Source organism: Balaenoptera musculus, chromosome 19, assembly GCF_009873245.2.
Source record: "Balaenoptera musculus isolate JJ_BM4_2016_0621 chromosome 19, mBalMus1.pri.v3, whole genome shotgun sequence".
Lineage (NCBI taxonomy): Eukaryota > Metazoa > Chordata > Mammalia > Artiodactyla > Balaenopteridae > Balaenoptera > Balaenoptera musculus.
In genome coordinates this window covers 6,037,722-6,061,492 of record NC_045803.1, presented here as the reverse complement: position 1 = coordinate 6,061,492, position 23,771 = coordinate 6,037,722, and the positions used below count along the sequence as shown (strand labels likewise).

The 23,771-nt window shown below is 38.6% G+C and overlaps 2 protein-coding genes across 2 annotated transcripts in view; both read right to left on the bottom strand.

Moving 5' to 3' along the window:
* Positions 1-23,771, bottom strand: part of LOC118885101 (zinc finger protein 577-like) — a 37,963-nt gene that overhangs the window by 1,642 nt on the left and 12,550 nt on the right. The gene's annotated exons all lie outside the window — the stretch shown is intronic.
* On the bottom strand, positions 12,183-17,375 carry LOC118885103 (zinc finger protein 84-like). The gene has a single exon (XM_036833472.1). The coding sequence runs from the start codon at positions 16,433-16,435 to the stop codon at positions 14,858-14,860; it is 1,578 nt and encodes a 525-aa protein (XP_036689367.1). The 5' UTR covers positions 16,436-17,375; the 3' UTR covers positions 12,183-14,857.

The following is a 23,771-nucleotide window of genomic DNA, read 5'->3' as shown; positions in this document are numbered from 1 at the left end:
AGATTTGCTCCAATATTCCCAGTTCTGATAGGGACTCTTGGGTCCTCAGGAACTCCCCTTTCTGAGGATAGAAATTTCAATTCTGGGGAGGGGACTCTACACCAAGGAGCTCAAAATTGCCACTCAGAGTAGCCGTCTTGGCATATGTCTGTTTATGCTCATACAGCTATGCAAAATTGTTCATTATTTAGTCCATTTCCCAAATCCTTCAGTGTATATGTCCAGGACACAAGCTCCAAGATATAAAGCCTCATATTTCATTTCAAAAACTCTTCTTAAACATCTACTATATGCCAGGATAGGTTGTCAGTACTCATATATACAAAGATTAACTGACCTGGATCATTGTTTCTAACAGCAGAGGGCCTAGTGTGGCGGACGCATGTATAAAATACCATAGAATGAAACAGAAATCGTACCGTGAATAAAGGCTATAAATGGTATTGTGGAAACATGTGTCAGGGATTCCAGCACTTAGGGATTCTGTGATAACAGACAGACATTTTTATTTTATTAATTTAGTAAAATTGTTCTTCCAACTTATTAAATTAATATGTGTATACCTTATTAAGGAATAAAGTAATACAAAGATATAGAGAGGAAAAAGTTCATCTGTGTCCTCTGTCTCTCATTTCTAGTCTTATTCGTCTCTCCCCTGAGATAACCATACATTTCAGGGGTGCATTCTCCCACACCTGTTAATACAACAGGTATGTGTGTGTTAGCAAGCAGTAATAAGTACAGGATTAAATGGGTCACTTACGTTTAGAAATTTAAAGCATTCTCTCTCATAAGACATGGGCCAAAGAAAAAATCATACTGGAAACATGGCAGTAAGAAAACAATATACCATGGCCATGTAAGACCAGGAATGCAAGGAATTTTATTGACTAAGTTCACCATATATATCTTTTTTTAAAAAATTAATTAATTTATTTATTTTTGGCTGAGTTGGGTCTTTGTTGCTGCGCGTGGGCTTTTCTCTAGTTGTGGCGAGCAGGGGCTACTCTTCGTTGAGGTGCGCAGGCTTCTCATTGCGGTGGCTTCTCTTGTTGCGGAGCACGGGCTCTAGGTGTGCGGGCTTCAGTAGTTGTGGCACATGGGCTCTAGAGTGCAGGCTCAGTAGTTGTGGCGCACGGGCTTAGTTGCTCCGCGGCATGTGGGATCTTCCCGGACAAGGGGTTGAACCTGTGTCCCCTGCTTTGACAGGCGGATTCTTAACTACTGCACCACCAGGGAAGTCCAGTGGCCATTTTTTTTAATGACCACCTACAGAGTTAGTTCATTAAAGAGTGAACAACAGCAGGCAAATCCTGCTGGGCTGACACTTGGAAGAAGTGTGGGCTTTCCATTTTTTTAAAATGGGCTCTGTTCCTGAGAGCAGGCTGTAGTTGAGCACCATGCACAATGCCTAAAGCCCAAGTAAATCCCCCATAGCCCTGCTGGTCTAAAGAACCAAAGGACAAAATTCAGGATAACCACAGAGGCTGCAAAGTAAAAGGAAATCTGAAAAAAAAGAGAGCCACAAAGGCAGTACCACAAATTTTAGATACAACGTCTATCTTAAGACTCTGGCTGAGCCCTGAATGTGCATGCATGGGGTAGGTACCAAGCAGTCCCCCAGAGCCTAAAATAACTGAGATTTCAGAATATGGTGTTTAAGTTTAGGCAAATTATCTGTTGAAGAAAAAATAACCTATACTCTTTGGGGAAACACAACAAAAATTCAACCTCTACAATGTATCAGTATACAATCCAAAATTACTAAACATACAAAGAAACAAGAAAATGTAACCCAAACTCAAGATAAAAAATAATCAATGGAGACTAAACCCAAGATAACTCAGATGTTGGAATTGGCAAACAATGATTTTAAAGCAGATTTTATAACTATGATCAAGGGAATAAAGAAAAATAGTAACTATATAAGGAACCAAATGAAAATTCCAAACATCCAAAATTTAAAAATCACTGAATATGACAGAAGAGTCATTGGACTTGGAAAGAGATCAATAAAAATTAACCACTTGAAAGAGAGAAGAAAGATGCGGAGGAAAATAGAGTGGAAAGTACCTGTGAGAAAATATTTTTAAAGTATAAAACAAATAAATGGATTTTCCCACAGATAAAGAATTATAAAAACCGGATAAAATATTCATAAATGACTATTTAGAGGAACCAGAAAGCATCCCCAAACATACAGAAATTGAAGGACAGTTTACACGTACTTGATAAAGTGCAACCACAAGGATTTATGGCCTGAAGCTAGGGTAGCAGAATCTATATTGATGGCAGTGGAACCTATGTCAATGGCAATGGCAAACAGCAGGCCTTACCATCTCAAAGTGCCAGAGAACAGAACTTAGGGATTTTTTTTTCTTCTTTTTTTTTTTGGCCGTACCCAGCAGCTTAAGGATCTTAGTTTACCCACCAGGGATTGAACTCTCACCCTCAGCAGTGAAAGTGCAGAGTCCTAACCGCTGGACTACCAGGGAATTCCCAGGGATTTTTTTTTAAAAAGCTGGAAATTTATAAGGGAAATCCTGGAAGTGGGAGAATTGAAGAAGGAATAAACACTCAAATCTAAATATGAATTCTTTCCAAACCCCTGACACCCAAACTGCACAGAGGCGGGGGCGATCCCAGAGGGCCTGGGGAACTTCTCTGCAACTTCTAAATTATTTCTAAATAAAAAGGATTTAAAAAAGTGCTTAAAGTTAAATGATACAGAAAATACTCTGAGCCTTAGAGTTTCTATTAGAGCTACTCGTAGAGGTAAATTTATATCCTAAATGTTGATATAAGAAGAAAATTAAAACTGAACAGGGGACTTCTCTGGTGGCTCAGTGGTTAAGAATCCGCCTGCCAATGCAGGAGACATGGGTTCGAGCCCTGGTCCGGGAAGATCCCACATGCTGTGGAGCAACTAAGCCCGAGCGCCACAACTGCTGAGCCTGTGCTCTAGAGCCCACGAGCCACAACTACTGAGCCTGCGTGCCACAACTACTGAAGCCCACGCGCCTAGAGCCTGTGCTCCTCAATAAGAGAAGCCACCACAATGAGAAGCCCACGCACTGCAACTAAGAGTAGACCCCGCGCGCTGCAACTACAGAAAGCCCTCGCGCAGCAACAAAGACCCAACACAGCCAAAAATAAATAAATAAAATTAAAAACAAAACAAAACAAACCTGAACAGAAAATACCAAACATTTAGTTAGTAAAACAAATATTCCCCTCACAAAAAAAAAAAAAAAGCAGAAAGAAAGAACTTAAAATAGCACTTTTAATTACTACCATAACTGACCTAGGATAGGCATACCTGGAAGGTCTCTTTTAAGTATTGTTTTCTTTTCAAATTATTTGTCATTTTCTCCTCTAAATGAATTATAGGATCAGTTTAAGTTTTGGTTGAAATTTCTCGAAATTCACAGATAAAAACAGAGCAACTAACATCCATATAATATTGTGAGATATATTTCTTAATTATTTCCCCTTCTTTACTGCTTTTAAGGAAATGATTTTTACTTATTTTCAGCTTGCACATTTCTTCTTAACGTGTTTTTTGGGGGGGGGAGGCTGCATATTGATTTGCTTCTTATTTTCTAATTTTTCTTGCTTGTGTACAAGAAAGCTATTGATTATCATCTCTTATCCCTCTAACAGAACAATCCCATTGCTATTCATATTCTTTCCACTGATTCTCTTGGACTGTCCGGCAAGGCTGTTATCAGCAAACAGTGACGATGTTGAATCTTTTCTCCCATTTAAACCTGACTGCACCCTTGCTTCCCTCCCATGCGTTCTCCAAAGCAGGCAGACTGGTACATCTCAAACCTGATTTGTATCACATCACTCCCCTAGATAAGCTTTGACAGACTTCCCAGACTATTTAGGATAAAAGACAAAATCTTTCATCCTGTCCCAGCTTTATCTTCCACTGTTCCTCTCCTCACCCAGGACACTTCAGTTACACAGGTGTCTTTTTGATGACTTCAGTTTTTAGGCTCATTCCTACATCAGGGACATCTGACATTCTCTTCTTTCTGCCTGCAGCGTTTCCCACAATCTACTGTATATACCGGCATAGTCATTATTTTGGTCTCAGCGAACATCACTCTTATCTGAGAGGCCACCTCTAATCCTTCATTCTAAATTAGGTACCACCAGTTGTTTTCTCTTAGAGCAAAAATTCTTTAGCTTTCATCCAGGTCTCTTTCTGCTATTTACCTAAGATTCTGTACTTAATTTGCATTTCACCCCTTGAGCTTAAATTCAGTATCAGCAGGAGGCATGTTTGTCCTGGTATCTCTACCCAGCCAGCACTCAGCGGAGTACGTGGCCCGCAGGACATGGTCAGCAAATTTTTGTGAAACGATGGTAATTGAATTTCATCGGCACCGTGCTCAACCACTCCCCCATGTGGCCGTCAATCACATTTCTGGAGGCACCACAGTTACTCATGGTCCCATAGGAGGCAAGGTATATGACTGAATTTTTGACATTTTTTTCCTAGTTAAAATACACACACACACAAACACAAAGGATTTAAAATAACCCTGTAGATGAATTTAACACCATCTTTACCAACAAACATGAATGGTTTTCAAAAATAGTTAATAAGCAGCAAATTTCTCCAGGATTCTGCTTTTTCCATTTTAATGTCATTATGGTATACCAGGAAACAAAGAAAGTTATATACAAGAATAAGCTCTTACAACAATAAAAAATGATAGTTTTGTTTGAATATCATGAGGGACTCCACATACTAAGGGGAAAGTGCGTCCCCAAAAGCAGCTGGGCCTGAAGTATAAAGGTTGAAGATCTGGGTTAGAGTCTGGGACTATTATATTAGATCTACCTACAAATCAGTTTGATTGCCACCATATCTCTGCATTTTGTGATCTATTTATGTCTTTTTTCTAATGTTTCTCCTTCAGTACAAATTGTAACAGGACCCACTTGCATGTCTGTCCGGAGAAGACTTTTCTACATATAAAGTAACAATGTTGGGCTTCCCTGGTGGCACAGTGGTTGAGAATCTGCCTGCCAATGCAGGGGACACGGGTTCGAGCCCTGGTCTGGGAAGATCCCACATGCCACGGAGCAACTAGGCCCGTGAGCCACAACTACTGAGCCTGCGCGTCTGGAGCCTGTGCTCTGCAACAAGAGAGGCCGCGATAGTGAGAGGCCCGCGCACCGTGATGAAGAGTGGCCCCCGCTTGCCGCAACTAGAGAAAGCCCTCGCACAGAAACAAAGACCCAACACAGCCAAAAATAAAAATATAAAAATAAATAAATTTTAAAAAAATAAATAAATAAATAAAAAATAAAGTAACAATGTTGGCTCTAAAAGAGACCTAAAGACAGCACTGCTGAGCTCCTCTACAATTCCCTCTCCCACTGACCTTAGTCAACATGACCACCCTTGTTTACTCCAGTAATGAGGGGTCCTGCCAGGGTCAAAGACTCTAAAACATGAGAGAGAATGACAGCCGGGTTATGGATCAAATCAGGCCTGGGTGAATTAGTGTTTCCTTCCAAGTTAACTCTTAGAATGACACGTGGGCCTGATACATCAAATCCTACCATATCCCAGCCCCGCTCTAGGCTCACGATGAAACGTGCACTGTAATCCATGTTTTGTGAGACCAGAAAAATAAGGATACAAAGAGTGACAATGTACTGAGTATTGACCCTGCGCCAGGCACTGCTCTCACAGTTTTATTTTTTATTTATTTATTTAGGCTGCATTGGGTCTTCGTTGCTGTGCACGGGCTTTCTTTAGTTGCGGCTGGCGGGAGCTACTCTTCGTTGTGGTGTGTGGGCTTCTCATTGCGGTGGCTTCTCTTGTTGCTCTAGGCGTGCAGGCTTCAGTAGTTGTGGCACACGGGCTCAGTAGTTCTGGCTCCTGGGCTCTAGAGTGCAGGCTCCGTAGTTGTGGCGCATAGGCTTAGTTGCTACGGGGCATGTGGGATCTTCCTGGACCAGGGCTCGAACCCATGTCCCCTGCATTGGCAGGTGGATTCTTAACCACTGCGCCACCAGGGAAGTCCCACACAGTTTTAAATATATTAGTTCATTTAATCCCCAGATAACCTAGGGAACTAAATCCAGTAATTATTATTCTCACTTGGCAGGTGATAACAATGAAACCCAGAGAGTTGAAGTGTCCTGCCCAAAGTTACACAATTAGTTAGTGGCAGATGGTGGGAGTTCAACCCAACATCAGGTTCTAGGGACCCTGTCTTTATACACTTTGTTTTGCTATAGATGAAAAGTTTCTGCAATAGGACTCAAGATGTCTGCTGAGTTTGCTTTTTCCACCAGGTGCTTGGTGCTTCATGGGTTTCTCTTTATGGAAAAAAAAGAAAATCAAACTGACAGCAGGGACAAGGGGGATAAACCTTGAGTACTGCAAGTGCCACAGAGGCAAGCATCAGGCAGAAATAAATGTGAAAATGAAAATGGAATTGTGAAGAACAGGTCAAGAACTGGTGAGTCAGGCACACTCAGACTTGCTCCTTGGAGCCGGGGGCAGTGATGTTTGAGAGAGTTCCCGGCTGCCAGAGTGCTGGAAATAAACCCTGTATCTTCAAGGAGACTGACTTGAAGACAATAAAAGAAAAGGCAGGATGGATTTGGAAGAGACCTATTCACATAAGGGGGAAGGGAAGTATAAAGAGAGATATGACAAGTGGAAGTGATTAGGAAGATAGAAACACAGATAAAGAAGGGGTGAAGTTAGAACAGAGCGATCAATTTCTGTATTTCGAATCCATTTTCCAGTAAGTGGCTCACAGTCTGTTCAGAGAAAATACCAGGAGATACAATTTATTGATGAGCTTTCGCATGTAGGGCTACAAACAGGCCCTTCATATAAGTTAATACTGAATGCTCAGTGTAAAAGAATATTCTTATCCTATTTTACATGGATGGAAAATGAGGCAGAGATTTTTTTTTTAACTTTCTCAAGGTCACTCAATTCCAGTAAATGGCAGGCTAGGTCTGATCTGACCCAAGGTATGTAAATACTGTCTGATTATTAGTTTTTAAAATAAATTTAAATCAGACTGGTTTCTCTTTTGTTACTAGATTAAAGGTGACTCAGTATGGAAGTTTCTAATTCAAAGTCAGTCAGTGGATAATTCAAATCCTACTAGCCAATTTTAAGAAAGCAGATTTTTGATAAACAACAAAGTCCTACTGTATAGCGCAGGGAACTATATTCAATATCCTGTGATAAACCATAATGGAAAAGAATATGAAAAAGAATGTATATATATATGTATATGTATACACACACACATATATGTGTATATATATGTATATGTATAACTGAATAACTTTGCTGTACAGCAGAAATTAACACAACATTGTAAATCAACTACAATAAAATAAATTAAAAAAAAAAGAGAAAGCAGATTTTTTTCCCCATTTAAGGTCTAAGGGGCACTGCATCACAAAGCCAAAGCAAAAAAGAAAAACACGGATCTGTTTAAAGGGGTTATCCTTCTCTGCTATGGAAATCTTTGCTGAGAAGAAATTCCTAAGTACATCTTCAATAGCCTTCTTTGCTGAATAAGAGATAATGTTTGGATGTACTGTCTCATTATTCATAAGTTTTCTTAGGATTAATTCACTGGTATACTGGTAAATGTGGGTGTGGTCTAGATATAGTCTCTCTGTCTGTCTCTCTCTCTCACACACACACAAACACACAGAAGAGTCATTCAGATTCATCCCACAAAACCTCCCAAACAACACAAGATGGAACTGGGAAATCAATATAGATTTACAGAGAGATAGGGTGAAGTCTGATGACAGTGTGGCCAGCTGTGTGTCTGTCTGGCTGCAAAATACTGGCTCTAGAATCATGCAGGAGAGACCGTCATGACTACCATTTGCTAGAGACTTGCTGTGGGCCAGCATATCACCCTCTTTAATGTTCATTCACTCTATTCAGTATTCAGAGTGACACTGTTCCTATTCCTGGCTCACAGGTTGGGAAGCTGAGATTCATTCTCAGGAGCTCCCCATCCCCCAGACTGTAGGAGGCAGAGCCAGGAATTGAAGATAAGCCGCTCTCGCCTCCAGAGGCTGGACTCTTACTCAGGATTGCTTTTAGACTGTGCCTTTCAGTGGCAAAGAAAAGCATACAATATTATAAACCCTCTAGGTCCCACGGCTGTGCATTTCTCCAGGTCCATCCAGGTTCTGGAATCTGTCTGTGAGGGCAATAATGGAGCAGTGTGAGTCTGAGTGCAAATGTGTGTGCAGAGAACAGGGACCACAGCTGAACAGTCTGAACATTAACCCTGAACTCTAGACATCAAAATTTCTCAACTCTGAGTCTAGTTCTCAGTGGTTTGAGTTGATGAAGAACCTAGTCTCCAATCTTAAAGGGAAAGAACAGGAGGAAGAAAAGCAACCCTTACCCTCAGGCTGGCCTCAGCCTCGGCAATGTCCATTCCCCTTCCAGCCGAGTGTCCACGACCATCTACTGCTGCTGTGGGGTCTCCGCTGTTACACCTTCCCCACCCCTCTCTCGGTCCAGGAAAGAGTCCAGCTGAGACAGAACCGTCCTGAGACCCAAGGGGAAACCTCTGTCCTGTCCAGTTCCTCAGCTGCTCTCTCCTCTTAGGCACCGTCTCCCAAACCTTGCTCAAGTCCGAGCCACAAGGGAACACTCACCAGGGTTTAGCTCTGCTTTGGAAACAGACAGCAGGACTGTGGCCGTCAGTAAATACGTGCCATGTAAGCCAAAGCGGTGGTTATGTGTCTTGAGATCCCCTGAGTTCAGCTCCCCCCAAAGCGCTGCAATTACCCTGTCACTTGTGAGGCACCGACACTGTCTGCAAAGGGACTGCGGTGTATCTGCAAAGAAGCGGTAAACGTTAGTCCCAAGCCAGCATCCGCGGTTCCTGGGGATTAAGACAGAATGAATTAAGGGCGGGTGCAGCTGAGGGGGAGACTTTCCTGAGTCCACTGCTGTGAGCTGCGCGTGTGTAAGGCGGCGTGGGACAGACAGGGCACTCAGCGCTGTGCTGAGACGGCCAAGTGGATCCTCATCTCCAAGTCCTGCCCCAAACCCACCCCCAGGGTCATGGGGATGAGATCTGTCATGTTCATACTGGACTCTGCGCTTCAGTGTTATAACAGGGAAGAATAACTCTGACTCCGTATTAGATCTGTTTTTTACTTTAACTTTTGTGCTCTGTTGCCTGTGCTTAGTCATGACGGCTCTGCACCTTTTGTTAAAAAAAAAAAAAGTTGCCGATAGCCTGAAATATACAGGATAGCCTATTCTCAAGGCTCTGACCTTTAAGAGTCCATTCATATAGAGATAAAAAGTTGCCAAATAGAGAATAACATTTGTCTTGTTGGAGGTTTACAGGAATTACGTGACCTCACCTATGCGGACAGCTGCAAGAACAAAAGATTCCTACACCAAGAAGTTTGTAACAACCACGACGCTCCCTCGCCTTGCCTTTAAAAGGGATTTGCTGAAACCCTTTGAGGAGTTTGGGTTTTTTTGGTTTTTTTGAGCATGCGGCACCTGTCTCTTTGCATGGCCCTGCGATATAACCTTCTCTGCTCCAAACTCTGCTCCAAACTCCGACATCTCGGTTTGTTTGGCCTCACTGTGTGTCGGGCACACGAACTTGCATTAGGTAACAGTGTGTCATAGTTAAGGACACGACCTGTGCCTGGGGCGCTGGGTCATCTAGGTATTGGGAAAGCTCTCATTCAATCCTATTCTCACATGCTGCAGGAGCCCTGGGTATTCCTGCCAGTTCCACCCACCTCTCATTCCCAAATTTGTCTTCTTGAACCATCTTGGGGCCAAGGCAGCATAGTCAACAAAAGCGACTCCATTTGCCATTTCTGAAGGTGCTTCCACCCTAATTCTTGAGTCCCTACTATGAATAATGCTACAGTTCACAGAGTTCCACCTCCTCTTTTTTTCCTTCCACTGCCCGGAGTTAACCACAGACTTGATGTTTCTTTTTATACTTTATGTGTATGTGAAATAAAATTCACACTTTATGGCATGACAAGAAAATTTTATTTATTTATTTATTTATTTATTTATATTTTTATTTTTTGGCCATGCCGCGCGGCCTATGGGACTTTAGTTAACCAACCAGGGATCAAATCTGGGCCCTCGGCAGTGAGAGCGCGGAGTCCTAACCACAGGACTGCCAGGGAATTCCCAGGAAAATTTAAACACAAAAAAATGTTCTCTGCCCTGTGGCCTCCCCTCTCCCCCAACTGTGCATTCTGTATCTGCATTAGGCATTGACCAAACCTGCCCCATCAGCAGAAATACCTGTTCAACCATAAACAGCAACATTCTCCCAGCATCAACAAGACAACTCCTAGATCTTCCATTTCTTTCTTAGATCAACTAATCTTTTGTTGACATGTACTTAGTCTTCTAATTTTTTATAAGTCAGCTTAGATTATATCTACCTCCCTCCCTAGACTAAAATGATGAGATCAATGTTCTTATATTACCTTTTACCTTCTTTTCCCATTTCTCTCCCAATTTTTTTACTTTTATAATTTTTTTTTAAATTGAAGTATAGCTGATTTACAATGTTGTGTTAATTTCTGCTGTACGGCAAAGTGATTCAGTTATACATATACATTATTTTTTATATTCTTTTCCATTAGGGTTTATCACAGGATATTGAATATATTTCCCTGAGTTATACAGTAGGACCTTATAGTTTATCCATCCTATATATAATAGTTTGCATCTGCTAACCCCAACCTCCCACTCCATCCCTCCCCTCCCCCTTGGCAACCACAAGTCTGTTCTCTGTGAGTCTGTTCCTGTTTCGTAGGTAGGTTCATTTGTGTCATATTTTAGATTCCACATATAAGTGATATCATATGGTATTTGTCTTTCTGACTTACTTCACTTAGTATGATAATCTCTAGGTCCATCCATGTTGCTGCAGATGGCATAACTTCTTTTTTTTTTAATGGCTGAGTAGTATTCAGTTTTATATTTTCTATAGTCATTGTTTTTAATACTTACATTAGGCTCTGTGAATAAATTCCCACAATCTACTAAAGGCTTGTATCTATGGTTAAACGGATTCGTTGCTTACTCTCAGTTCTTTTGCCATCGCTTATGTTTGTCTCTTACAGATACAATTCATGTTTTAGTAATTTCTTCAAGAAGTTCATGCATGTTCTTGGCTGTTCAACAATGTTTATTTGCATCTTGGTACTTAAAAGACTTATTTATTGGAGGCGAACCATTATCTTTGTTATACTGAGCCTTCTCATTTAATAGACAATCTACTTCCTTTATTTTGGTCATCTTAAAGATCTTTCAATAAAGTGATATAAATCTTTCAAATTCTCTCGTAATTTTTATTGTGAATAGAGAACTTTTCAAAAGTGTTCTGATTATCGCTGGTGCCTAGCACTCCACTGAAGTTGCATATTGACCAAGTATCTAGAGAATTCTACTAGATTCTTTTTTTTTTTTCTTGAAGTATAGTTGATTTACAATGTTGAGTTAATTTCTGCTGTACAGCAAAGTGATTCAGTTTTATATATATATATATATATATATATATATATATATATATATATATATATATATATATATATATATATATATATATACACACACACACACACACATTCTTTTTTAATGTTCTTTTCCATTATGGTTTATCACAGAATATTGAATATAGTTAGTTCCCTGTGCTATATGGTGGACTCTCATTATTTTACATGGTTGTCTGTGGGCTCTCCTCTTTCCACATAGGCAATCACATCATCTGCAAATAATGACAATTTTCTTTGTTTCCAATTTTTAAACCCTTTAGTTGTTATTACTGTCGTGCTGTGCTGGTTAAGACCTCCAGCAGAGTGTTAAGCAGGAATAGAGGCAGCAGACTTGTGTACCTCAATGGTGAGCAACTAAGGAACATCTTCCAAGTTTCATCATTAAATATGATGTTAGCTATAAAGTTCTGGTAGCTAACATCTATTAAGTTAAAGAAGATATATTTACACCGGTTTTGCTGAGCAGGTTTTTTTTTCTGTAAGCAACTTGATTTTTATCTGCATTTTGAGTGCCAAGGTTCTTGCAATGTTATTCTTTTCAAATATACTTTTATTGATGTAAAAATTCACAAAATATAAAATTAACCATTTCAAAGTATACAATTCAGTGACCACTTACTCCATTGACAATGTTATGCAACCACCACCTCTACCTAGTTCCAAAACATTTTCATCATTCTAAAAGAAAACTACATATCCATTAATCATTCAGTCTCAATTTCCCCTTCCCCCCAGGTCCTGGTAACCACCAATTTGCTTTATGTCTCTATAGATTTACCTATTCTTCACATTTCATATAAACAGAAATACAATATGTGATCTCTTGTGTCTGGCTTCTTTCACTCAGTGTACTGTTTTTGAGGCTTATTCATGTTATAATGTATATCGATACTTCACTTGTATAGGTGATTAATATTCAATTACACATATATGTATAGGTACATGTATATACACATACCACATTTTGTTTTTCCAGTAACCCACTGCTGGGCATCTGGGTTGTTTCCACCTTCTGGCTATTGTGAATAGTGCTGCTATGAATAACCTTATGCAAGTATTTAAGTACCTGTTTTCAATTTCCTTGGGTATATACCCAAGAGTGGAATTCCTGGGTCATATAGTAATTCTATATTTAACTTTTTAGAGGGACTACCAACTTTTTTTTCCATAGCAATGGAACCATTTTACATGCCAGCAATGTGCAAGAGTTCCAATTTCTGCAATGTTATTCTTAATATTAGAAAAATACCAGGCATTTTAGGAAACGCTAAGAGGAAAGGAAATGTTTGTAGTGCCCAAGGACATGTTATAATAACGATTCCAAAGTTCCTGTTAGACACAGCAGTGGAAATACATGCACTTGAGCTCACCACACATAACCCTGTCTTCTTCCCTCCTTCAGTCTCATGTGCTGCTTGTTTTTTAGTATTTTATGTACATCTTTTATCATCTTTGGATATTTCAAAAATAAGGCTCTAGAAAAATGTAGGCTTCAAGAAGTGATGTATCATCACAGTTGGCAGAAATACTACAAAAGACAGTAAAAATAAGGACAACAAACTTATGTGGTGTAATTCTTTAGACTTATTAATGAGTCAAATTACATATTAAATTTTGATTTATAAGGAAATAGAACATTTCTATTTATATTAGATTATATTACTCAACATTCTATGCCTATGCTGGAAATTTATTAAACCCTAAAAATTACATTCTTCACATAATTCCAAAAATAAAAATAAAATTAAATACATAAAGTCCATTTTATGTAGTATATAGTCTACAACGTAACCCTTACAAACCTTGGTCGAAATCCAACTGATCCTTATGTTCTGATTTTTTTCTATATTCAAACAGCATTGTGTTTGCAGTGAAAATACCTAATATTTGTAGTAGAATATTCTCTGGAATCCTTTCTAAAACAATTATATTAAACCCTTAGAAAATTATTTCATTCTAGAGTTCCCAGGTTTTACTTAATTACTCAAATCTAGAATGCCACCAAATGTAGAAAAGCCCTAACAATGAAATGATGACATTCCATCAACTGTAACATGCATCACAGTTTAAGATACAGTCAGATGTGAAGAAATAAAATCATGAAATGCAAAAATAAAATATAATTTATCACTGATGCTTTTGCCGCATTCATAAAGTCTCTGTGTAGAGCAAATTGTTTCTATTTTCAAGAGCTCATGGTGCTTAATGATAGCCAATCCTCCATAGGAAGCATTTTCAGTGACTATAATCACAGTTTTTCTGTAATGTATGAGTTTACTGAAGTAGAAGTTTACTGGAGTAGAATAGAAATATGATTCCTTAAGGATTTTATAACTTCATTGAATCCAGAAATTATCCCCCTGAGAACAGGGTCTTTCTGCTATATGAGTTAGTGGGCAATTAAGGAGTTCTGAATTGTAAATAAAGCATTTTGACAATCACTGTAATTCGTACCCTTTTGTGGCCAAAGGCAGACTTTAACTATATCTACTGGATTCTCTCCTGAATTAAGTAACTGGTGTTTAATATGTCACTTTCAAAAGCTTTCCACATTCCTTGTTTCAAAAAGATTTATCTATTATATGAATCTGTGGATGATTAGTGAGCTTTGACATCTATATGAAGGATGTACTACATTTACTACATTAACAAGGCTTTCCTCCTATCTGGGTTTGTTGATGTAAGGAAGATATGCATTATCGGAAGATATGCATTAAGACTACCACATTCACTGCACCTACCGGATCTCTCTCCTGTACAAGATGTTCATCTCCTGTACAAGATGTTCAAAGAGTTTTGACTTTCTAGGGAATACTCTCATTATCACAACATTCCTGAAATTTCTATTTTTATGTACAATGAGATGTAATTTTTCTTAGCTTGGCTGCATTCACTGCAACTGTAGGGTCCCTCTCCTGAATGAATACCATAATGTCTAACAAATAAGACTTGAAAAAGAATAATTTCCCACTTTCCCTGCATCCATAGGTTTTTGCCTCCTAAATGCATAGGCTGTGACTTTCAAATAAAGTCTTTTGACAACTGCTGCCTTTATAATGTTTCTTTTTTGGTGAGATTCCCTAAGGTATAATGAGGAGATGTCTTCAGATGGAAGAGGTACAACTTTCATTCCATATATAAGGTTTCTTTCCTACAAGAGTTCCAAAAGAGTCTATATAATCAGAGACTTCATAGGCATTTCTATTCTGTATGAGTTCTCTGAGTAGATAAGATTAATCAAAAGAGCTTTCTCACATTCCCACAGTCATTGCATAGAGGATTTTCCTCTATGCTGAGTTCGCTGATGATTAGCAAGAGCTGATTTCCGAAAGAAGGCTTTCTGACATTCAATGCACCCATAGGGTCTCTCTCCTGTGTGAGTTCTCCGGTGACCAATGAGAGTTGACAAAGTAGCAAACGCTTTCTTACAATTGCAGCATTCATATGGTCTCTCTCCTGTATGAATTCTCTGATGTACAGTAAGATACGATTTAGCTGCGAAAGCTTTGTCACATACACTACATTTGAACGGTTTCTCACCTGTATGGGTTCTCTGATGTATAATGAGAGTTGACTTACAGGACAGAACCTTCCCACATTCACTGCATCCATACGATTTTACTCCAGCATGACAATTTTGTAGATGGTTAGTGAGACCTGACTTCTGGGTGAAAGCTTGTTGACATTCATTACATCCATAAGGCCTCTCTCCTGTGTGAATTCGCTGATGAATCATGAGATGTGCCTTAGTGGAGAAGGCTTTCTCACAATTTAAGCATTCATACGGTCTCTCTCCTGTATGAATTCTCTCATGTACAATGAGATGTGCCTTTGATGTGAAGGCTTTATCACATGCACTGCATTTGAAGGGTTTCTCACCTGTATGGCTTCTCCGATGTATAATGAGAGTTGACTTAGAGGACAAAACCTTCCCACATTCACTGCATTCATGGGATTTCCCTACTGCATGATGAGTTTTCTTATGATTACTGAGATCTGACTTCTGGATGAAGGCTTGTGGACATTCACTGCATCCATATGGTCTCTCTCCTGTGTGAATTCGCTGATGAATCAGGAGCTGAGCCTTTTTTGAGAAGGCTTTCTCACAATCTAAGCATTCGTATGGTTTCTCTCCTGTGTGAGTTCTCTGATGTACAGTGAGATGTGTCCTAACCATGAAGGCTTTATCACATACTCTGCATCTGAAAGGTCTCTCTCCTGAATGAGTCCTCTGATGTAAAATGAGTTTTGACCTCCAAGGAAAAGTTTTCCCACATTTGTTGCATCCATAGGATTTCCCTTCTCTGTGACGGGTTTTCTGATGATAGATTAGTGCTGACTTTGTAACGAAGGATTTCTGACATTGACTACATCCAAATGGTCTCTCTCCTGTGTGAATTCGCTGATGAATCAGGAGCTGAGACTTTTTTGAGAAGGCTTTCTCACAATCTGAGCATTCGTATGGTTTCTCTCCTGTGTGAGTTCTCTGATGTACAGTGAGATGTGTCCTAACCATGAAGGCTTTATCACATACTCTGCATCTGAAAGGTCTCTCTCCTGAATAAGTTCTCTGATGTAAAGTGAGTTGTTTTGACTTCCAAGGGAAAGTATTCCCACATTTGCTGCATCCATAGGACTTCCCTTCTCTGTGACGGGTCTTCTGATGATAGGTGAGCACTGACTTTGTAATGAAGACTTTCTGACGTTGATTGCATCCATATGGTTTCTCTCCTGTGTGAGTTTCCTGATGAGTAATTAGCTTTAACTTACTGGGAAAGGCTCTCTTACAATCACAGCATTCATGGGATTTCTTTCCTGCATGAGTTCTCCAAGGCATGGTCATGAGTGGTTTACAAGTATTCACTGCACTTTTGTTGCATCCATATAGTTTCTTGCCTAAAGAAGTTGAGTTATAATTAGCAAGCTCTGACGTCTAGATTAAAGCCAGAGTACCCACGGCAGAATGAGCAAGACAGCAAAAGAAGGGTTTTTTTCATTTACTATAAAAAATATTAGTGAGACAATCAGTAGAATCTGAATAAACTCTGTAGATTGGATAATAGTTCTGTATCAATATTAATATTCTGATTTTGATAACTGTATTCTGTTTATATTTTTTAAATGACCTTGTTTCTAGGAAACACACACTTAAGTATTTAGGGGTAAAGAGTTCAGGAAAACAATATGTACCTCTGTGTGTGTGTGTGTGTGTGTGTGTGTGTGTGTGTGTGTGTGGTGTGTGTGTGTGTAATGACAGATAGATAGACTATGATAAAGCAAATGTGGTAAAATTATCACTTAAGGAAATCTGCAAAAACAATGTGCATAAAATTTGTGTATAATCTTGGGATTTCACATTAAGTCTAAACCATTTAGAAATAAATATTTTCAAAAAAAAAAGAAAATAAAATAAAGGGAGACATTTACATAAAACCATATAGGAGGATTACTCATAAAGGCCTAAATGCAGAATGAATAAATTGTTGTATATTCACACAATGGCAACCGGCACAGTACACTGGTATTCTTGATCTAAATGCTCGTTATACAGTGTGCTGATTGTAAAAATTAACTATGTTATACTTCAAACATTTTTATACAAAGAAGTAAACAAAAATGTAGGCAGTAGTCAGGAAATGCTCACGTGTAGGAGACCCTGGAAGGAATTTGGATATTATACTAATAGTAACAGGATGCCATTCAAGGTAATAGTAGGAGAGAGATGTCCTAGTTTTCACTTTTAAAATGTCATCCTGGACTTCCTTGGTGGTGCAGTGATTAAGAATCCACCTGCCAATGCAGGGGACACGGGTTTGATCCCTGCTCCGGGAAGATTCCACACATGGCGAGCAACTAAGCCCGTGAGCCACAACTACTGAAGCTTGCACAACTAGAGCCCGTGCTCCACAACAAGAGAAGCCACCACAATGAGAAGCCCGCACACTGCAACAAAGAGTAGTCCCCGCTCACCGCAACTAGAGAAAGCCCACGCGCAGCAACAAAGACCCAATGCAGCCAAAATAAATAAATAAATAAATAAATAAATAAAATTAAAATTCACCTTTAAAAAAAATGTCATCCTTTGCGTATCTGTATCACAAGGTCTTAAATCTTGTGACATAAATACTTTTTTAGGTTTGTAGACTGTGGTTGTGAAAATTGGTAATGATCTGCTCTGTCATATAGCATTTTTCTTAGATTATACTTTAGATCTTTCTCTCTACCCTTCCACTTGAAGACTGCTATTTCTGTATGATGGTTTATCTTCCCATACCCCTTTTGTTCTTTCCAAGTAACTGTCAAAACCTTATGTCTTTAAAAATCCAGATGTTTCTGAAGTTTATGTTCATGACCTTTGGGGGAGAGTAGCTCGAAACACTGACTTTCCTTACTTACTATTTATAAATAAATAAAAATAGTAAAATTTAAAAAATCATCTGGTTATTATGTGGAGAATAGAGAGAAATAAGATTAAAGAAGTGAGAGTATCTTCAAGTAAACTATAAAAATTTTGGCAAAAAATACTGGACATTGAGGCTTGAGTGAAAACAATAATTACAGAAAAGAGTGGAGGCCCTCGGGATATAATGAGACAGGAAGACCAGACTTGGTAATGGATTAAATTTGTGGTGTGAGTGAAAAGAGGAACGAAAAGTGACATGAATTTGAGGTAGGTATTAGATCTCCAAGTGCAGAAAGGAAGTATCCAGGTGACTATATGAGGATAAGGGAAGGCTTGGCCTGTAGACAGAAATTTGGGGGTCATCAGCATATAAATAGTATTGTTAAGGTCATGAAATTTAATGAAATTACACTGTTAACAAATGATAGAAGTAGACAAAGATGAAGCTTTATGCTTTCCAACTCTGAAGACTTTAGAAGATCCCCAGAGCATGGAGAAAGTCCATCCATCAGACACAACCAATAACTACAAAGGAAAGATGCCAACTAAAGTCTTGAAAAAATATCTGGGGGAAGCAGGTTAAAATAAAGGACCCTCAGCTTCTCACCTGAAGTGTAGTTATCCTATCTTACTGATTCTTTCTTCTCTAATTAATTCTGAAAGCAATAGCCAATGAACCTTCCCAAAGCTCCAATATCATACCTAGAGACCACCACTGTGGTCAACATTCCCACCTTCTAGCTTGCTGTGATACATTCTCACATGGCCCACAGAAAGCCACCTGCACAGTGGACCAAATCTCCTTACCCCGGGATAAAAGGTGCTGCTGTATTAACTGGAAGAACTGTTACACTATTTGACCAGGTAAAAGAAGTGAAAACAAGAGATGTGGAGAAAACAGGAACTGACATTGCCAAAGAAGAAGCAGAAGAAAAGAAGGAAGTCTGGATGCTGCAAAGAAAATAATGTTCTACTGAACACTGAATTAAACCAAAAGAGAGAAAAAGAGGCACGTCTTCCTTGAAACAGCAAGCAAGAGAGCCTTGTCAATGATTTAGGTATTTGTAATGACCTTCAGAGTTTTAGCCTTGTTAAACACATATGGAAGGGTCAACACTTCATGGCTAACAACTTTACTTTCAAGGTCTCCCATCTTGCTGCTTCTCAGTTGCTCACTCACTTGAAAAGTACTGACACTGCATTTCATCTTCTACTCTCCATGGCTCTTTTCCGGGTTTGAAATTAAGGATTATATCTGCTTTGGTAGCCTGATAGCCTGTTCATGGGCAATGACAAAGACTTGGACACTTACAATTGGACTTGGTGGGGACGTCTAGGAAGAGTACAGAATGTTTCAGGAATGGACACACTTTCACCTTGGCATATTAAAGATCTAATGGAGGTGAAAGCACGTTAATTTCCACCTGGGAACAGAAGAGGGTCTGAGAATCTATTGTCTATAAACTCAAGTTCAGTATCTTGAGGCCCTTTGGAAGCTAGGGCAACTGAAAAAGGAAAGGCTATTATTGGCTGTGTGCTCCGAATGATAGGGCAATCATCTTTAACTAGTGTCACAGGTTACTAGAATTCTCCAACAACACATCCTGGTACAGGTTCTTCTGAGCAGAACCTAGTGGCTATCACTCCTCCCAGGTAAAGTCCATAGAAATATCCTCAAATGATACTAATTCCTGTAATTATCATACATTCTTCTTCCAATGTGTGGTGACCATTACTGATGAGAAAAAGACCTACAGGTATATGTTCTGGCTGTTTTCATCATAAGTTACAAAGGCTATATCTCTGTGTCATAGTTCTCATTAGTCATTATGGAAAGAAGTAAAATGCTATTTTATCTATCTTGCAATTGAACACTTAATTATCAACTAATCCAGTAAATCAGAAGTTTTTGAAAGGCATATTCACTATATCCTGCAGGTAAAATATCCCTAAAACAGTAATCTCTGTAAAATATTTTTAACATATATTTAAAAGGTGGAGAAGAACTAAGTGCTCATATAAACACAGCAAAAATCTGTCCTCAAGGAGCTTTTATCCTGAACACCTTTCAACAGATAGAACAAACAATAGAATCAGATATGAAATGACTACACATGCAGGAATTATCAGGTCAGAATATTATGAATGTTTAATATAAAGCTTTAATATATTGAGAAATAAGATATCTAAAATATGGGGAAGGAATAAGATATTATTAAAATGACCATTTAGATGTGTATAAACCAGCAGAAAAATTTAAAATAAAGTACAGTCGATCCTCATTATTCGTGGATTTATTGTGAATTCACCTACCTGCTAAAATTTCTTTCTAACTCAAAATCAATAATCACGGCACTTTCATGAACATTTGCAGACATGTATAGAATAGTTTGAGCAATGAATAATTTGAGTTGCCCAATGTGTCTGTTCCCAGCTAAGTCTGAACAAAATGATGTTCTGCCTTCTTATTTCAGCTCTGCTATTGTAAACAAGTGTCCTTTTCGTGGTCTACTTAGTGTCACGTTTTTCACATTTTTATACTTTTTTTTTGGTAATTTTGTTGTTTAAAATGGCCCCCAAGCACAGTGCTCAAGTACTGTCTAGTGTTTTTAAGTGCAAGAAGGCAGTGATGTACCTTATGGAGCAAATATATGTGTTAGATAAGCTTTGTTCAGGCAAGAGTTATAGTGAGTTTAATGTTAATAAATGAATGATACATATTAAATAAGGTGTCTTTATGCAGAAACACACATAAAACAAGGTTATCCACTGATTGACTGACACATATGTAACCAGCGGCTCGCAGAAACCTAGTCCATAATCCCCCTAGGAGAAATGGTTCAATATTTGCTAATTCAGTGTTCACAGTGATTTTATAGAATGTAAGTACAGTGAATAACAAGAATCAACTGGATACTAAAACTAAAATTAGAGACCAATTAACAAACTAATAGCCACATAGATACGGCTGAAGAATCAGTATACTCGAATAAAGAATGCAAAGAGATAAAGTATATGAAAGAGAGGGTGAGAAATAATGGAGGTGAGTTCTAAAATTTAAATGGATGTACAAAAGACTTGAATAGCCAGGGCAACCTTGAAGAAGAAAAAAACTGGAGGGCATAACCCTATCAGATTTCAGGGACTTATTTTAGTAAAAACCTACTGTAATTAGTCAGTGTTGTATTATTAGTACAAGGATAGTAAATACAACAATGGAACAAAATACAAAGATCCGGGGGCTTCCCTGGTGGCGCAGTGGTTGAGAATCTGCCTGCCAATGCAGGGGACACGGCTTCAAACCCTGGTCTGGGAAGATCCCACATGCCGCGGAGCAACTAGGCCCGTGAGCCACAACTACTGAGCCTGCGCGTCTGGAGCCTGTGCTCCGCAACAAGAGAAGCCGCGATAGTGAGAGGCCCGCGCACCGCGATGAAGAGTGGCCCCCACTTGCCCCAACCAGAGAAAGCCCTCACACAGAAGCGAAGACCCAACACAGCCAAAAATAAATTAATTAATTAATTTTAAAAAAATGTACTTAAAAAAAAAAAAAAGATCCTGGAAAAAAGATTCAGTATACACTACCATCCAGTTTATGACACAATGCCAACGTAATTCAGTGGGGAAAAAGAACGGTCTTTTCAATAAACTGTACTAGTTCAACTGGATAACAATATGGAGAGAAAAATAAGGAACTTTCATCCCATGCCTCACGCACAGGGAAAAATAAATTCAAAATGGATCACAGGTCTAAATATAAATAGTAAAATATTTAAATTTCTAGGGGAAAATTTACATGACTATCACGAGATATGCAAAGATTTCATAAACAAGATGCAAAAAGCACTAACTAGGAAGGGAAATCTTGACAATATTGGGTTATTAGCGGGCATGACAGATCTCTACCAATTCTCACAACCATGGTCCACTTTAAAAACATCATTCTGTGTGTGCTTGTCAGTTATACTGGTAAGATCTTATGTAACATAAAGGTAGCCTACCAGTGGTTGTAGGCAAAGTTTATCACTTTAATTGCTTGTATTAGAAAAAAGAGAAAGGTGTAAAATCAATAATCTAATTCTCACTTTACAAGGCTAGGGGGAAAAAAACCAAATTGAACCTTAAGTAGAAGAAAAAAACTGAAAATGCTATATAAGGTTACTAAATTTGGTACATCCATAGCAAGATTGATTAAGAAAATAGAGAGAAGACAAATTAAAACAAAGTGATGAAAAACTAATCAACACTACAATTCCTAAAGGCATTACAAGGACAACTTGGTTTCTATTTTTTAATGACAAAGCACATTTACACACATCATAGTGAAAGTGCTGAAAACCAAAGACAAAAAGTAAATCTTGGAAACAGCCAGAGAAAAAAAAGACACATTAGATACAAGGAAAGAGTAATATGAATGATTGTTGACTTCTAACCAGAAACAATTCTGGGAGGCGAGAAGATACTAGATTCATACTTTTTAAATGATAGAGGAGAAGCACTGTCAATTTAGAATTCTATCTCCAGGGAAAATATTATTTAAAAATGAGTGTGAAATAAAGACATTTTAAAATAAACAAAATCTGAGAGAATTCACTACCAAAAGACCTGCAGAATCCCGCAGTAAATTATAATTTCTATAATCCACTCGACACAACCTTCTTGAGCATATGTAGGATTTATAATAGCTGTTTTAACATCATTTTCTGCTAATTCTATCACCCGTGTCATTTCTGGGTCTCATTTATTTGTTTCTTATTTATACTTTTTTCCTCTTTTTAAATTTCTTTTTAATTTTTTCATTTTTTATTGGTTTTAAAATTTTTGTTGTTTTGTTTCAAATTTTTTTCCTTTTTTTTTTTTGTTTTTCTGGGTCTCTTTCTATCGACTTTCCTTCATGTTTATGGGTGCTATTTTCCTGCTTCTTGGCATACCGGGGTAGGTTCTAATTAGATTTCAGACTTTGTGAATTTTACATTACTGGTTGATGGACTGCTTCCTATTCCTTTTGAATACTATTGGGCTTTGTCCTGAGAAGCAGTAAATTACTTAGAAACAGTTTATTTTTTTAGTGGTTTGCATTATGCTTTGGTAGGAGAGTTCAGAGGAGCCTTTACTCTAGATTCAATTTGAGCCACCCACTGAGACAATGCTCTTCTGAAGTTCCACTGTGAGTCTCCAAATGTTAAGGAGGTGTTTCCATTTCAGTTGGTGGAAACACAAATTATTCCCAACTTTGTGCAAGCTCCAAGGATGGTTCTGCTTGTTCATTTCCAGTGGTTCTTTCTCCAGCCTAGGGAGTTTCCTCACATATATGTGCTGATTATAACTTAAAAACTTGTGGAGGAACTCTAGAACTCTGACCTAGAAATTGCCCTCCTACTGCCCCTCCCCTGAGCTACTCAAACAAATAATCTAAAAACAATACTCACCATAGCCCTGCTCCTAATCTCATTATTGGCAATTAGCCTGGCCTATGAATGAACTCAAAAAGGACTAGAATGAACTGAATATGGTATTTAGTTTAAAACAAATGATTTCGACTCATTAGATTATGACTAAATTCATAATTACCAAGTGCCTTTAGTATATATAAATATTATAGCTTTCACAGTATCTCTTGTAGGACTGCTAGAACTCTGGAACTCTCCCACTCTCTGGGCACAGCTCTCTCCTCTCCTGTCATCTGCCCCATGGATTGATTTCAGCCACACTGAATTCTACTAACTCTAAACTCTGTCTCAATTCAAGGAGACTGAGATCTTTTGGGGCTCCTCCT

What these genes read in the sequence shown, in the direction of transcription:
- LOC118885103 (XM_036833472.1), bottom strand. Translation starts at nt 16,435, where the DNA reads ATGACCATGCCTTGGAGAACTCATGCAGGAAAGAAATCCCATGAATGC.